Genomic DNA, 16,059 nt, shown 5'->3' with positions numbered 1-16,059 from the left:
TTCGCGCAGATTTTTTAAGTTGTACATTACATCAGTTTCATAATCTTGTCAATATATATGTTCTTGCCCAAAACATCCTTTGGGAGGTTAGATGGTACAATCAAATCAATATTGAATAAGTATTTTTTGGCATTAAGTAGAGTTTATCACTATTTTTGTGGCAAGCATAATTTAAAATTGCTTCAAATTTGGTTATTTTATTCCTAGATATAAACAGTCATCTACTCATGTAACAATGGCAGATAAACAATCTTTTATCTTATTTTTATTAAACCCACCACCATCTCTCTTCATAGATTGAACACTCCATTTTCTAATTAAATTGTTGTCAATGCATATGACGTCTGAGTTGCTTCATCAAGCCAACTTAAGGTGAATCCAATCCCAAAAGCATTGTGCCAAGTTAACACAAAGATCATCAGAGAGGGCTTTCATCACATGACGATGTTGGATGTAGTAGTGAACCATCTCTTCATGTAATGAATATGCCATTTTCAATTGGGCCATGTTAACAAGAAGAGCATTCATAAGGGCTTTCATCTCATCACGAAATTTGACTCAGAAGTGAATCCACTCTTGACGTTATGTGTAATATGAAGACGTGTTAAACTCTCAAGTCAAAACAGTTCATTGACGGTGGAGGGTGATTTAATGGGAAATGGCCTAGAATCATGAGTCTTAGGCTCATTCTCTGTGTACCCTTCTCTTGTGAATGCTACAAGCCTACACCATTCTGGTCCTTCGACAAAGAAGAAAAATTCCGGCAATTTTTCGAGTAGTACGCGGTAATCCGAAATTGCAGTCGCTACTAGTTCCCATTTCCAAATTAAAGCTAAATCTCCCGAAATGTTGGTCTCAAGAGTCAGAACATTTGGTTAGGAAACAATTTCAACAAAAAGAGTAGCGATGAGAGAAAGGAAGAATGCTTGTTTTCATCCGTCACTTGCTCTTCTGCAGACGTTCTTTGTGATACCAATCTCCCTCCCACGTGCTTCCCTGAAGGTATTCTTCCATCTATATTTCTGACATCTCTCTTTCAAACATATCTACAAAACACTCACGTTTTTTTCATGTCAATACGCCCTTTTGGAATGGCTTCTTGTGCTTCTTCTTCTACTGCCACAAGATTGAGCAAGGACTCTACACTTGTCTCCTTGTTAAAGATTTGTGCCAAGAGAAAAGACCTCAATGAAGGAATTCAAATCCATGCTCATATTCTAAGAAGAGGAATACTTGAAAAAGACATTTATGTAGGAACCACTTTAATTAGCTTTTATGCGAGATGCGGTGCTCTTGTCAAAGCCCAAGAAGTATTAGATCAACTTACCACCCGAAATGTTGTGTCGTGGACTGCTCTTATAGCAGGGTACGTTCAATATGGTCATGCTGAAGATGCGTTGAATTGTTTCAATAGAATGAGAAATGAAGGTTTCTCTCCCGATGGGAGAACATTTGTTTGTATATTGAAAGCTTGTGGAATCATTCGAGCAACTTGTAAGGGTCAAGAGATACATTCTGAGATCATTAGAGAAGGTTTGCTCAAAAAAGATGTTATGGTCGGGGGTGCTTTAGTAGATATGTATGCCAAATGTGGTGCGCTTTCAAAAGCTCATGACATATTTGATGAACTGCCTATACAAAATCTAGTCTCCTGGACTACATTAATAATGGGTTATGTCCAACATGGGGATAGTGAGTTAGCTCTGAATTGCTTTGAACAAATGCGATGCTCAGGTTTCTGTCCCGATGCATCCACATTTGTATGCATCTTGAAAGCATGCGGTAACATAGGAGCCATAGAGAAAGGTCAAGAGTTACATGGTGATATTTCTAGAGAAAGATTGCTTAAGGAAAATATCTTGGTTGGTACTGCATTGTTGGAAATGTATTCAAAATGTGGTGCACTTGGTAAAGCGCAAGGAGTATTTGATGAGCTTCCAATTCAGGATGTCGTCACTTGGACGGTGCTTCTGGCAGGATATGCCCAACATGGAAAGCATGATATTGTGGTTGAAATGTTCAACAAAATGATAAGTCAACAAATACAACCAAATCTAGTGACTTTCACCGTGGTGCTTAATGCATGTCGTCACGCAGGCCTAATAGAAAAGGGTGAAATGTACTTTGAGACTATGAGCACGTGTTATGGTATTTTACCGACGTTAGAGCATCATGCTTGCATGGTTGATCTTTTTGGTCGTGCTGGACACTTTGATAAGGCATTAGCTGTGATCGAGAAGATGCCAACATCAGATTATTTTCCAGTATGGACTGCTTTGTTAGGTGCTTGTCAAAAATTGGGGGATTTAAAGCTTGGAAGAATGGCTTTCGAACATGCAATACAATTGGATGAAAAGAATCCTATCCCATATGTTTGTATGCGTAATATGTATGCAGATGCCGCAATGCAATTGGATGCAGATAAGATTGAAGCAATGAGAATTAAACATGGAGCATGTTAATGGCCAAGATGTTGCTGGTGAAATGAAGTTAGGAGACACAATGCTCACATGAAAATATCATAAGAAAGAAATGCAGTTCACCATTAAAGAGGTGTATGATCGAGAAGGCAAGAAGTTAACCATAACACGTCCTTTTTATCAATCCTTGTAAAGAACATGACTTGTCAACTCTCCTAAAGCCATTAGAATTAAACATGGGGCATGTTAATGGCCAAGATGTTGCTGGTGACATGCAGTTTGGAAGGTTCATTCATTGGATTAGAGACATAATGCTCTCACAAAGGTATCGCAAGAAGGATATGCAGTCCACCGTCAAAAGCTATCTGAAGATGCAAAGAGGTGAATGATCGAGAAGGCAAGAAGTTAAACATATCATGCCCTTTTACCAATCCTAGTAAAACACATGACTTTTCGACTCTCCTAAATGCCATCAATACCTCTGGTGAAGAAAATGCACCATATTGTTTTCTGACATTGATGAATATAAAAAGAGAACCACGTCGTATTTGATAGAGATTCAAGGAATTTCATTTGACTATGGCATGGTGCATAGCCATGAGGGGTGATCATATTTGAACTTCCGGATGTTTTCATGTGAACATTGGATTTATACAAGACAGTGAAACAACAAGGAATTATTGATATGGTCTCCCAGTTACCGTTAATAATAAAATGCCCTAGCAGTCTCATTATCTCTCTTTTTTGGGTTTGTTTGAAGAACTCACAATGCCATACTCTTAAAGAGTAGTTAGTTGGAACATTGTGAATATTTTACCTCCTTTGGTTCATACTCCAGGTAACAATCATGTTTGGTAATAACATGAGTTGCCACATTTATGTTTCTCTCTCTTTACCAAATGTACATAATTTAGGTTAGTACGTGTACTCAAATAGAAATCACAAAGCTTGTCAAGACTCAGAGATTAATAAATGAACATATTCAGATGTAATAAGTTTTCATGATTCGTAGTTTGAGAATCAACCTCTTAGAAAAGGGAAGTTTAGCTTGGGTTTATCTTTATATTTTTGCTTGGTGATGTTGGGTTCTTGCATTGAATCCCAAAAAGCTTCATCACTTTAGGATTATGAGAGTTTTTATGGACAGGGGGAAAAAACTCCTAAAGAGGGAAAAAATACCCTTGTAGTCCTAAGTGTGTTCACACATTAATGTCCTAAATGTGTTCACACACATCACTACCAAAATATGTCAACAAAGCCCCCTTGGGAGTGATGCGTTGAACAAGGAGCTGACACTCATGGTTAAACAAATGCCAAGCTATGTGGATTGAGATGAATCCACAAATGGGATTAGGCCTAAAGCTTTGCGGAAAGCTTCAAACTTCTCCTTAGGCAGAGCCTTTGTGAAGAGGTCTGCAATGTTCTCCTGCGTGGGCACATAAGCCAAACTGATCTCTCCAACGGAGAACCTTTCCCTGACATAGTGATAATGCACCTCAATGTGCTTAGTGTGAGCATGGAACACAAGGTTCCTCGCAATTGCCATTGCACTTTGATTGTCAGTGAAGATGGTGGTGGCAGAAGACTGACCAACACCCAAATCAGCTAAAAGGCATTTGAGCCACGCACACTCAACTGTAGCTGTGAAAGTTACCCTATACTCAGCCTCACAACTAGAAGTGGCCATAGTAGGCTGCTTCTTGGTCAACCAAGATATGCATGAGCTACCAAGCATGAAGCAAAAACCACTTGTGGACACACGAGTGACATAACAACCAGCCCAATCAGAGTCAAAAAAAGCACGCAGGTCTAGCGGTAGTGATCCCCCCTTGGGATAAAACAACCCAAGTGACCAGGTACCACTCAAGTAACGAAAGATGCGCTTAACTGCCTGCCAATGCTTAACTCCTGGGCAATGCATAAACCTGCTCATCTGAGAGACAACAAACTGAATGTTAGGTCGGGTTATGCATAAGTAAATAAAGCATCCAACTGCCTGTTGATAGAGAACAACATCAAATGCATCTCCAACATCATGAAAACTCAAACGTAAATGTTGAGAATCAAGCTCAACATAGCACAATGTGTGAACACACCTTTTGAGAATCTATGATTACTCAAAGGTCAAGAGTCACACCACTACTCTCTACACATTAACTATGTGTCATAGAATCATATTCTATGACACATAACTAATGAGTTACATATTCCCCATGACTATGAGTCTTCACATTCCCCAAGAGAGAGAGAATGGTTGTTGTAAAATTAATGAAGAGAGAGGGTGACTCTATATAAAGCAGCCTCCTCATACTTCATACTAAGTCGGTTGTGACTCCTTGTACTGCTACATTTTGTATTTCTCATTCTACTTGTGAATATAAATCTTCTTCTTGAGTATTTCATTTCTCTAACTTATCTATCTTGTGGTGCTTGCTTCAAGCCAAGAATGTGGTGCTTACTTCAAGCCATATAATGCCTTTCTCAACCTGCACACTTTGTGTTCATGCCCTTTCTAGGTTGAGATACATACACTTCCTCATGAAGATCACCATTTAGAAATGTTGTTTTAATGTCCAACAGATGTACATTCCAACCACGATGAGCTGCAATTGCATAGATGCTACGAACAATAGTCATACAACAGGTGGGAGCAAAGGTCTCATCAAAATCAATGCCTTTTTCTTGGGCATAACCTTTCGCAACAAGCCTAGCCTTATACTTGTCAATTGTTCTATCAGGTTTACTCTTTAGCTTATATACCCACTCAGTGCCAATAGCCTTCTTGCCAGGAGGCAAGTCACATAAAGACCATGTACTAGTCTTCATAATAATATCATATTCTGATTGCATAGCAACCATCCAATTTTCTAAATTTTGTGCTTCATCAAAAGAAACAGGCTCATTCTCATCACAAAGACTAGAGGCCGTTATAGCATAATAATTTGATGCAAAAGAAGCACTATGATAACCTGAACGAGTACCATATGACAAAGGAAAATCCAATTTACTGTCTTGCAAAGTCTGCAACAGCCATTTAGGCACAATCTTTGCCTCCTCTATATCATCCCTCTCATTAATAAGTGCATCATGTAAGTCTGCATCAGAAATGGAATGATCTGCATCAAAAATGGAATGATTTGCATCATTATGAGTAGCTTCCAAAGGTTGAGAAGGTGCCTCAAGTGGGCCAACACTTAACTGTCCACTTGTAAACAGAGGCAACAAAGTGTCATACACATCTCTGGAGCTAACTGATGTCTCCTTCGTACATGAAAGAAGTGGCTGAATTGCATCCTTCACAAAAACAACATCACAGCTAACCAAAATGCGTTTAGATTGTGGATGATACATACGATAGCCTTTACTTTCAGAACTGTATCCTACAAAAATACATTTCACTGCTTTATCATCCAATTTTTTGCATTGTTGTTTAGGCACTAATGCATATGCCAAACAACCAAAAACACGCAGATGAGCAACATATGGCTTTTGGCCATGCCAAGCTTCAGATGGAGTGATAGAGTGCAATGCTTTAGTGGGACACCTGTTGAGTACATATGTTGCACACATGACAGCCTGAAGCCAGAGACTATGTGGTAAGGCCTGACTTTTGACCATACACCTCACCATTTCCATGAGTGACCTGTTCTTTCTTTCAGCAACTCCATTTTGTTGAGGTGTATACGGCACTGTACACTGATGTTTTATCCCACGTTCAGCCAGAAATGAATTAAACTTAGAAGACATATACTCCCCCCCCCCCCCCCCCCCCCCGATCAAAACGGAGGGTGCCCATTTTACATGTTGACAAATTCTCAACCAAAGCTAGAAATTGTTTGAAGCACAAAAACACTTCGGACTTCGCCTTCAATGGATATACCCATGCATGCTTAGAAAAGTTATCAATGAAAGTCACGAAATAAAGATAGTTCGCAAGAGAATGTGTCTGCATAGGACCACAAACATCGCTATGAACGAGCTACAATTTCTGCGAAGCTCTAACTGAACCATATTTTGGAAAGGATGAACGTTGCATTTTGCCCAAAATACAACCTTCACAAACATGTTTCTGAGGTGCCTCAAGTTTGGGCAAGGAGGACACCATTTCAGATTTCTGCAAGCGAAGCAAACTTGCAAAATTCAGATGACCAAAGCGTGGATGCCAAATCTTTGCATCTAAAATAGCCTGAGAATCTTGTATTGCATAGGTTGAATCATTTATAGATCTTTCATAATCTACGAGCTTATACAACCCACGACATAAATGCCAAAAGCAATAATAACATCCCCATTGGACAAATCATGAATTGTACACCTGTCATCAACAAATTTAACAACCAAGCCAACCTTGGCTAATGCTGAAAGCCATTTATAAATAATTCCACTCAAGAATCATTTCACTTAAAAATAATCACAATAAAGTTGTAGAAAGGTTTGAACCTTGAGTAGAAATCATGCACATCTACCCTATTTTGATAAGGGTAAGCCATCATTTACATGTAAGAATTTGCAAGTCCAGAAACATCGTCTCAAGATCATGTAGATCTCCACAAGTTACTGTGAATATTGCAACATAACACAAATCCCTATAATGTATCCTTATAGCAGTGCTTGTGCTGACATTGATTTGCCAAAGTCTTCTCTTATTACTATTTAGGTACAAAGAAAAACTATTTAATTAGGGAATATTTTCATGCATCTCTGTGATAGTACAATCTTTTGCCATTTGAGATTTGACACTTTAATATGTCTAAACTTGAATGCCCTGAAGTTTAATGCGAAGGCTACATATTCTTGTAGATTGTGTGACAATTTAAAATGAAGAAACATCAAGTTCTCATAATGATGTACTAAGATTTAACATGTACATGTCTAGGAACATCAAAAACATCTTGAATAGGGGAATACCTTGATAAAAGAGTTTAGGGTAGAAAACACCTCATTCATAACCATATTCTTTGAATAGGTTGAGTCTTCTTCTATGTTCTAAGCATATTTGCACTTGATTCTCACACACTAGTGCAACAAATATAAGGAGACCATTGTTTTAATGTCCATGTGAGACCAAATATGATCTAGTAGTGAGAGAAAAACAAAAGAAATATATATTAACATCTTAAAATGGTGTCCTTCGAGGAGACCAAATTATGATCCAATTTAATCATACAAGTTTTATTCTCGTCCACTTTGATCACGGACACCAAATACACACAATCCAATCCATAATGGAATGGGTATAGGGCATCCATTTTTATGCCATGTGAGTGGAATCATTCTTGCATTTTAGCAAGCCAAAAACGATTATTCATGGTTTGCCAACATAAGTGTCAACTTGTTTGCCACATGAGCTGAACCTAGGGTTTGGAAGTTCCCAAATATGTTTGGATACAAGTCACTAACGAGAATGGTGTCTCGATTTCTTGAGGTTGCAACCCAATATTTTTACCCAATTGTATTGTAGTCTATTCATGCTTTTGATTTTTATCATTGAGTCTAAATGTCTCCAAACCCCTACACTCTTGTGCCCTACAAAAGGCATGATCTCCAAGTTTCATCATAGAGAGGAGAATTGGTTTTACAAGTGCATCAACCAACCAATTCTGGTTGAAGTTTGTGAAAGTGTATATGTGCACATTGTCTTTCAAGGGCACCAAGAATTGCACATCCATGAGAAAGTTGAGCACACATAACCTTGCATCAAGAGAACCAAAGCCTTTTGAATATTACTTCTAAGCATTTGGATTGCATGTATGCTACCTTTTCCTCTATGAACAAGGTTTACCTATCCTTATGTATTAACATTAAAGCATCTAGATGTATTTGTAGCCTTGCCAAGAGTAAGAAATCAACACAATGTCATCAACATGCAACAATATTTCTATGGCTATCTTTGCGAAGTATCCTCTCAAACCACCCAATCTCTTTATGTAATTAAGTACCTCATTATGAAAGAGGCATCTTTATTTTACTCCAATCATTCTAACCACAACTAGATAATTGATGAATATTGAAGGACCTTTACTTGTACACTGGTAGTGTCAAAGGTGTTCTTAAAATCTACAAACCTCACCAAATTCATATCTGCAAACAATGTTGTCTACATCCTTATGCACCACATTCATGGTCCATGGAGCCTACACTAATTCTTGGTATACTTCAGCAAGGAAGGACAACAAATTCTTACCTAAATCCCTACACATTAGGGACTCTACTACCAAAGCATAGATGTGTTTGTTATAAAGTTGTGCTCTTAATACCCAATATCCATCTTAAGAAAGGCATTGCAATACACTATCGTGCACAAAGTACCAACATCTATCTTGAGATGGGCATGGCAACAATAGACTATTTAAGATTAGCATTGGCATATTTGAAGTCAACCTAGTTCCTCTCCTTGCTTCATTCACTTGTGGCATGTTTTCTTTGCAATGTTGCTACTTGATTTTCATTAAAGGGCAAAGGATAACTATTTGACTCAGAAAAGACTTAATCCAAAGTCTTCTAGGATGTCCTTTGTTGGGCCATAGAAGGCTTTTATGTTTGACATTCCAAATTATCTCTACAATCCATGTTTTGTTTGCATGTAGAGAGGAGAGAGCAACAAGATGAAAGGAATAAATATCCGAAAAAGAGACATTGATCTACTTTATGTTCAGGGGATAAAAGAAACAAGCAGAAAGTGAATTTAAGGCTTCATTCACATCCACAAATCAATTCCAAACATCACTGACTGATCAACCACTAGCTCTACTAAGGATTTTGAAATTCAAATTTATCGCTACTAGCATTAAATTCATTAATTCAATACTTTAGGAAGTGCTCCAAAATTTGCACTACAAGATGATGCACGGCTGTAATACAAAACCAGATTATTTACGCATAAATATGTTTTAATCAGGATCAACTTAACACAATATCATCTAGAAGGCTGTGATTATTCAAGCATAATAAAAACTAATGTTACAAATGGCCGTAGGTGTTATCACACTATTTTTACAACAAATGATTTACAAGGTTCATATAGATATGATGCATGAAAATCCCCATTTTTCATGCATAAATACAAAACTGATAAAATCGTAATAATTTTGTGGCTTTTTAAGGGGTATAAGTAATGTATTCATCTAGAGTGATTTTTAGCATGACACCAAAATTTTAAACAATGGTTATGATTCAAGTCAATGAATCTGACTGTAGATGTGAGTCTTCCACCATTAGAAGAACGCCCTGCTGAAGCTTCTAGAGTAGAGCATTTATACAATGTATAAGACAAACAGTGTCGTGAAGTTATGGGGTGTGCATCAGTTGTACAAAGTTGTAGATGATCGATCAGTTCAGCCAAACAAACTTCACATTGAAATTACTTCATCTATGCTCAAAGTTCCACTTGTAAGATGGTGTTATGGATTTGTTATATTCCAAGATGACATCTCATGTACCATCTTTGAGCAGTCATAAAATATTTTGAGTCCTGAGTAGAACTGGCCCAGCAATAACCCTTTGAAATAGAGACACCACCATTTATTATGAGAGTTCGGAGCCCCAAAAGCATTGTCTGAAGGAGATGTAGGTGTCCACTACTTCATGTGGGTGTCCCAGCATAAAGCACATCCCTGCACATACTGCTGTAACGCTTGCTGCACCAACAATGATTTGCCAAAGTCTTCTTTTTTTAGCATTTATTGGATGCCTTGTTGGTTGAGGGGGCCAATTAAAACTATCTAAAAGCGGAACCCTTTCGTCCATCTCCATGACTATACAATCTTTCACCAACTGAGACTCCACATTTTTATATATGTACGATTCTATGCTCTTTCTCGCTAAAGTTAAATTGACAGCCACGTCCTCCAGATTGTGCGACTCCTTAAAATGAAGAAATTTCAAGTTCTGATAATGATATACTAAGATTCAACAAGTAGGTCTAAGTAGGTCTATAGATACATCTCAAATAAGGGAGTACCTTGATAAAAGAATTGCTGCCAACTTCGGTTTTTGGCAAAGACAACAAGCTAGATTCTTCGGCCTTCAGGTTTAGGGGAGAAAACACCTCATTCATAAGGATATTATTGGCTGAGGTTGAGTTCTCTTCTATATTCCAAATATATTGAGGCCCATCACTCCTGATTATACCAACCTTAAGAGCTATCTCAACAAGTCGATTAGTAACAACACATAGATTATGTTCTAAAGAAAATGTCAACAGATTCTGGAGCCGGTTTGCAAAACGCTTCTGAATTTCTGCTTTGTTTAAAGACATATGTTTTCTACTGTAGGACAAGGTCCATCCCAAATCAACAAGCACATCCAAACACCATTGTGGCTTCAATAATTCAGCTTTATAAAGTTGTCCTTGACTAGCATTATCGCCTTCTTGATCAGACCATACATTAGATATAAGAGAATTAATCTCAGCAGAAATACATTTATCTGCAACCAATACTGGGATGAAATTACTGATACCGTTATCTGTATTCACCTGTCGGAAAACAAAAAATCAACTTCTCTCAGAAGACTTGAAACCAAGACATATCTAACTTTAAAAAAACGCCTAACCTCAGCAAACGCTGGTCCAAAATTTTCCACGTCTGGGCAAACCACTGTAATCTTACAGATTTCGAGGTTTTCTATTGTCTCCCATACTGGAAGACTAGGAAAATCTTCATCTTGAGTGGTTACAGGCTCACAATTTCTGCATTCCAAGTAATGCTCTCCGAAGGACAAGAAAAACCGTGCATGAGAGAAATTAAATCCACATATGTAGAGATACGTATGACATCCAGCCTCCAAACAGGGGGGATATAGATCCACCAAGTGTGGAGCTAGATTTTCTTTCTGATCTGCATTCATGACACTACCTACAATCAATAACTGAGTAATTAGAGTAATGCATTGAACAGCTCATCAAGCAACAGAAACCCCAAGAACAGGAAAAGCTTGAACCTTAAAAGGGCCAGCTATGTAGGGAAATATAATATTCTAGGGTAAAAGGGTGATTTCTAGATCTACGTTTTGCATTCATCAAAACCGTAAAATTGATCATTCCATGAAACAGCAAGCTTGATTAGTTTATCCGAGATTTTCAAGTTCCACTCAATTTGGATTTCATAAGAAAAAGTAATGCCTTTTTCTTTTGGAAGTAACTAGGTTGTGGAGTTCATAAGAACAAGTTTGGGCTTTTTCTTTAAACAAATTGAGTTCCATGTTCAATCTCCCATGAACCTAATGAAAAGAAACAATTTTGAGCATGCAATAATCAGCTTTTCTTGTAAAACCTTACCATCTTGTATATGTGTTCTTTTCGTTTTCATCTGCAATGATATTTGACTTGTACACAAAATCCTAGTTCGTTGCCAATGAAGTAAATTCTCCATATGGCAAATCCACCCATCAATTGCCTGCAAATGCATGCATCACATCCACTTAAAAATTGACAAAATATTTTAGATAATTTTGTAAAAAACTTGGACCAATATGAAATTTTTTGAATTTGTGCTTACATTATCCCACATCATTTCTGGCATCGTGATGAAGAATGTGAGGATAATACAACCTGACCGAATATAGCCCTCAAGTTCCACTGGCATATTTGCTAACCACTTGAAAATCTGTCACATACAAGCTATAAATATTTTTATTTAAAATTAATCACAAAATTTATGAGCTCTCAAAAATGTTATTTCTAACCTGCTGACGCAATATTCGGGGAAAATCAGCAGGGTTCCAATCATAAAGCTTGAATGAAATGCGCCCAGTCGGACACTGTAAATTCAAAATCTATCTCAAGCTGTACAATAACAAGGGGAAAAATATTGTGTGGGTACACATAACATTAATTAGGAACCAATAATAAAGCCATCCACATGCTAACAGGCCTATTTCGGACTTTGCATTGGCTCTTAACTCAGGTTCTATGCACAAAGCCATCCAGATGTTAAAGGGCCTCTCTCTAGCATTGTTAGGTTTGAGTGTGAGCACATAATAAAATTACACTTGCCACACAAAAAGAAAAACTCTTCCTTACATGTGATACATAGTCAGCATCTCTACTTTGATGAGTAGAAATAAATAATGCCTTCGGGAGAAGCTGCTTTACACCTATTAAAGGTGTCACTGCATTATCTATGTTGTGGTGGATCTGTTCATCTAAATTGATGTCATTGGAGGTAATAAGTTCTTCCCCATGTCTTGTAGATGAATCATCAATTGTACATCGATTTTCTGTGTCTTGGTTAGCTGAATCCAGAGCAAATTCCTCGACTGCCATGGAAGCAAACAAAAGACTAGTCACCTAACCATATTTCTTTATGTCTTGCTTGTGAAACACAATTACCTTACAGAAATACATACTTTTGTGTATTAAATAACTGGATGTGGAAAGTAACAAAATATTATAATTAATCATGGTTCAACTGAATACAACTGCAACATAGAAACTATAACAGGAACTCTTTCCTTCTCAAGGTGAAGAGGCTATGGCTACCAAATTTATGTGACATTAAGGACAACTGACCCAGTATTGAAAAGATAATTCCAAAATTCTAGTGATGAAATTGTATCAATGTTGAAGTATTGATGAGTACCACTGTTCAGATGTCTATCAGTACCTCTAGGTTTGAGATGATGTTCATTCGACATTCAACTTCTTCTGAGACAACAAGGTTAATGCTATACATGAGAATATGCCAAATACAAGGTGTGACCCAGTATGCTAAATGATGAACCATGATACATGTAACTATATGGCTAACCGTAGTGAAGGTACATGACGTCATGCATCAAGGTGCTTGGTTTAAACAATCATCATAGGTGAGTTGCTAAAGTAGCAGTAAGGATTAACACAAACCCTAAAATCTGGAACCTGGTCAACCCAAGAATCTATTTGAAGGTGCTCTCGTGCCATGGAGGGAAATCTCTTTTGAATTAGGAATTTTGTTCAGAGACAATGAGAGAGTGAAAGCTTTGATTAAGAGAAGCTTTCCATTAAATTCCAATGATCATGATTCTTGATAAGACAAAAACACTACCATTCAGATCATTAACATTATCCACACTGTCTTGTTCTTCTCTTTCTTCCACGGGCCTTCTCCTTCTCCTCTTATTATGCCTTTCAAGCTTCCTTCTACAACTCCTCTTGTCTTCGTCGAAATCTGAGAGCGGATGAAATCTGGATATTCACCATAATCATCAGCCAATGTAGTATATTGTATATTCGTGAACATGTTTAGAAATTGAAACAGACTATATATCTGTGAAAATGCATGCCCATTGTAACATACAATATATTCGTGAAAATGCATATGATATCAATAATATACTAACATGCCACACTGCTGACAGTAGCGATGAGGCAAATCTTTCAAGATAACCTTCGGTGAGTTTGCACATCTAAGGCAAACCCTATGACGCCGATGATAACTCTTCAGATGGCTTATGTCCTCATTACAAACCGGCACCTGACAGCGAGCGCCTATTTTCAGTTTTTTCTTGGCATTTTCTTCAGTGTCTAGATCTGCTGCAAACAGTGCATCTAATTCAGGACATGCACATGGAATTCTTCCAGCCAAAAAGTTTGGGCACTCTAAACGTATATCTCTTTTCTTCTTCTTCTTTATAGACACATCATGATGAATGTTATCAAGAATGGTTTCTGAGTGTTCATGGTTATAATTATAAACACTGCTTTCTAAGCTGCTTTCAGATGTGTTCCCCATATTCAATGTGGTAGGGGAGCTGCTATTTGTCTCCCAATCTTTGAGCTTGGCTGATATAAAGTTGTTATTTGTGTTAATAGATTGAGAACGTGGTAAGTTTGATGTGATTAAGCTTGAAACAGGCTCTTCTGGCATAGTCACTGATGTGATGATGGATGGCTGAGGTGTGAAGAGATTTTCTCCATGTACTGGGATTAGGCCAGTATCATGGGATTCCAAGATGATATCCCATTCCCATCCTTCAATGGCATAATTACAATCAGCCATATGTGAAGCCTTACCCTATCTTTTGGACTAATCAGAAATTGTCCATATGCCTATCTCTCCAGAAATCCAATTCGGAATTCCAACACCTGAATGCTTATCTATTCAGAGAGTACATCACCGATTTTCTTATCTATTCAGAAACCAGTCACCCATATGTTTTTTCTGCAAAAATCCATCGTCCACACGTGTTTATTTCTCGAGAAATTTATTGCCATATGCTTATCTCCATAACTAGATGTTTCTTTCTGCAGAAATTGCATCGCCCAATTCATTCAGCAGAATTCCACATCATATATGCTTAACTCCTGCAGAGAACCATCGCTCGCATGCTTCCTTTTCTGAAATTTACATCGCCCATATGCTTTTACTCTGCAGATTTGCAGCCTCCATATGCTTTAACTCTGAATGATTGCATCGTCCATACGTTTACCTCTACAGGAATACAACACTCATAAGTTTCTACTGAGGAATCCAGTGGCGCATATGATTATTTCTGCAGATTTCAATAGCCCACGTGCTTATATATCTCCGGAGAAATATGTGGCACTGATGCTTTACATCTTAAACAGACTAGAAAAAAAGAGATGCAGCGACCTAGAAATCAATATAATACCTGAGGGATCGTGGATGTAATGTGGGGAGCACGAGCCATTGCCCCCACCATGAGGTATCCAAAGACGAATCTTCTCCGCTTCTTGGCATTCAGGATTTTGGGTTTCTGTATTCTGCTTTTGCTTTTGCTTTTGCCTTATGCCTTTGCTTTTGCTTTTGCCTTTGCTTTTGCCTTTGCCTTATGCCTTATGCCTTTGCCTTATGAAGCTTAGGAATCGGCAACGGCTCAACTCAAGCCTAAACCAAATCGCCAAACCGCGGTTTGGCGGTTCGGGTCGGTTTAGGCTTGAGCTCGGTTTGGGATTGCTCAAACCGGTTACCTAGCCGGTCAAGGCTTAATCGGGTTGGCTAAACCGGTTTAGGTTTGGACACCCGCAAACCGGTTTAGGCTTAACCGGTTGGACAAACCAAACCGGATAAGCCTAAACCGAACCATTGCTTATTCGTACTTATGCTTTTGTTTTTGCATTTGCTTTGAGTAATCACCAACAAGTCTTGTGAAATACACGATTGCTATCACAAAGGCCGGACGGGTGGGCAGTGAAAAAAAAAAACCTTAATCTTTGATTGTGTCATTTATCTATAGATCAACAAACAACCTCCAACAGTCAGCAAAGGCATCTTATCTAGAAATAAAAAATAAAAAAAACCCCTAATCTCTAACAATGCCATTTTATCTAGGTGAATAAACACGCTCAAAATGGTTGACAAAGGCGGGCAAACTCACACATCAATCTTTGTATGATATTGTATCGATGACCCAAACTTCCATTAAAGTATTGTCAAGGCCCCCTGAGTCCAATAACTTAGATACCGTTCTTCAAGCCCAAACGTGTACCATTCAATAAGTAAAGTGATCCCCAAGTAGATTACTTTCTTGAATATCATGAAGTAAACGTTCGAATGCTTAAATGCAAATAACATATCCCATGCCGAACGTTGTGGGGCAGATATATGCTTAAGGCTCCTCTAGTACCATAAATAGAGCTTCAAAAATCCTTCAACTCATCACAGATTATACTTGTGTTGATGAGTTGTCGGCACAAATG

General features: G+C 38.0%; 1 protein-coding gene and 1 pseudogene across 1 annotated transcript; one reads left to right on the top strand and one right to left on the bottom strand.

The window, feature by feature from the left end:
• Nucleotides 1-1,091: 1,091 nt before the first annotated feature.
• Nucleotides 1,092-2,462, top strand: LOC147854286 (pentatricopeptide repeat-containing protein At2g13600 pseudogene; annotated as a pseudogene).
• A 6,879-nt stretch (nt 2,463-9,341) lies between these two features.
• On the bottom strand, nt 9,342-14,927 carry LOC147854285 (squamosa promoter-binding-like protein 7). Its single transcript, XM_087331222.1, has 9 exons — nt 13,740-14,927; nt 13,445-13,584; nt 12,442-12,677; nt 12,105-12,179; nt 11,918-12,025; nt 11,698-11,815; nt 10,974-11,275; nt 10,381-10,896; nt 9,342-10,283 (listed from the first exon to the last, which is right to left on the bottom strand). The coding sequence occupies exons 1-9, from the start codon at nt 14,396-14,398 to the stop codon at nt 9,945-9,947; spliced, it is 2,493 nt and encodes an 830-aa protein (XP_087187348.1). The 5' UTR covers nt 14,399-14,927; the 3' UTR covers nt 9,342-9,944.
• Nucleotides 14,928-16,059: the final 1,132 nt, after the last annotated feature.

This window comes from Azolla caroliniana, unplaced genomic scaffold, assembly GCF_043228905.1.
Source record: "Azolla caroliniana isolate FFs.n. ecotype wild unplaced genomic scaffold, voAzoCaro1.0.p SCAF_15, whole genome shotgun sequence".
Classification (NCBI taxonomy): domain Eukaryota; kingdom Viridiplantae; phylum Streptophyta; class Polypodiopsida; order Salviniales; family Salviniaceae; genus Azolla; species Azolla caroliniana.
Note: the sequence above shows the minus strand (reverse complement) of the source record. Positions and strands in the feature narration are given on the sequence as shown.

Bases quoted from the DNA above. Each gene is read 5' to 3' on its own strand.
- LOC147854285 (XM_087331222.1), bottom strand. From the start codon at position 14,398: ATGGCTGATTGTAATTATGCCATTGAAGGATGGGAATGGGATATCATC. The intron at 11,816-11,917 runs GTAAGCACAAAT...ATGCATTTGCAG, and splicing joins CAGAAATGATGTGGGATAAT to GCAATTGATGGGTGGATTTG. The intron at 10,284-10,380 runs GTACTCCCTTAT...CTTCATTTTAAG, and splicing joins GCAGCAATTCTTTTATCAAG to GAGTCGCACAATCTGGAGGA.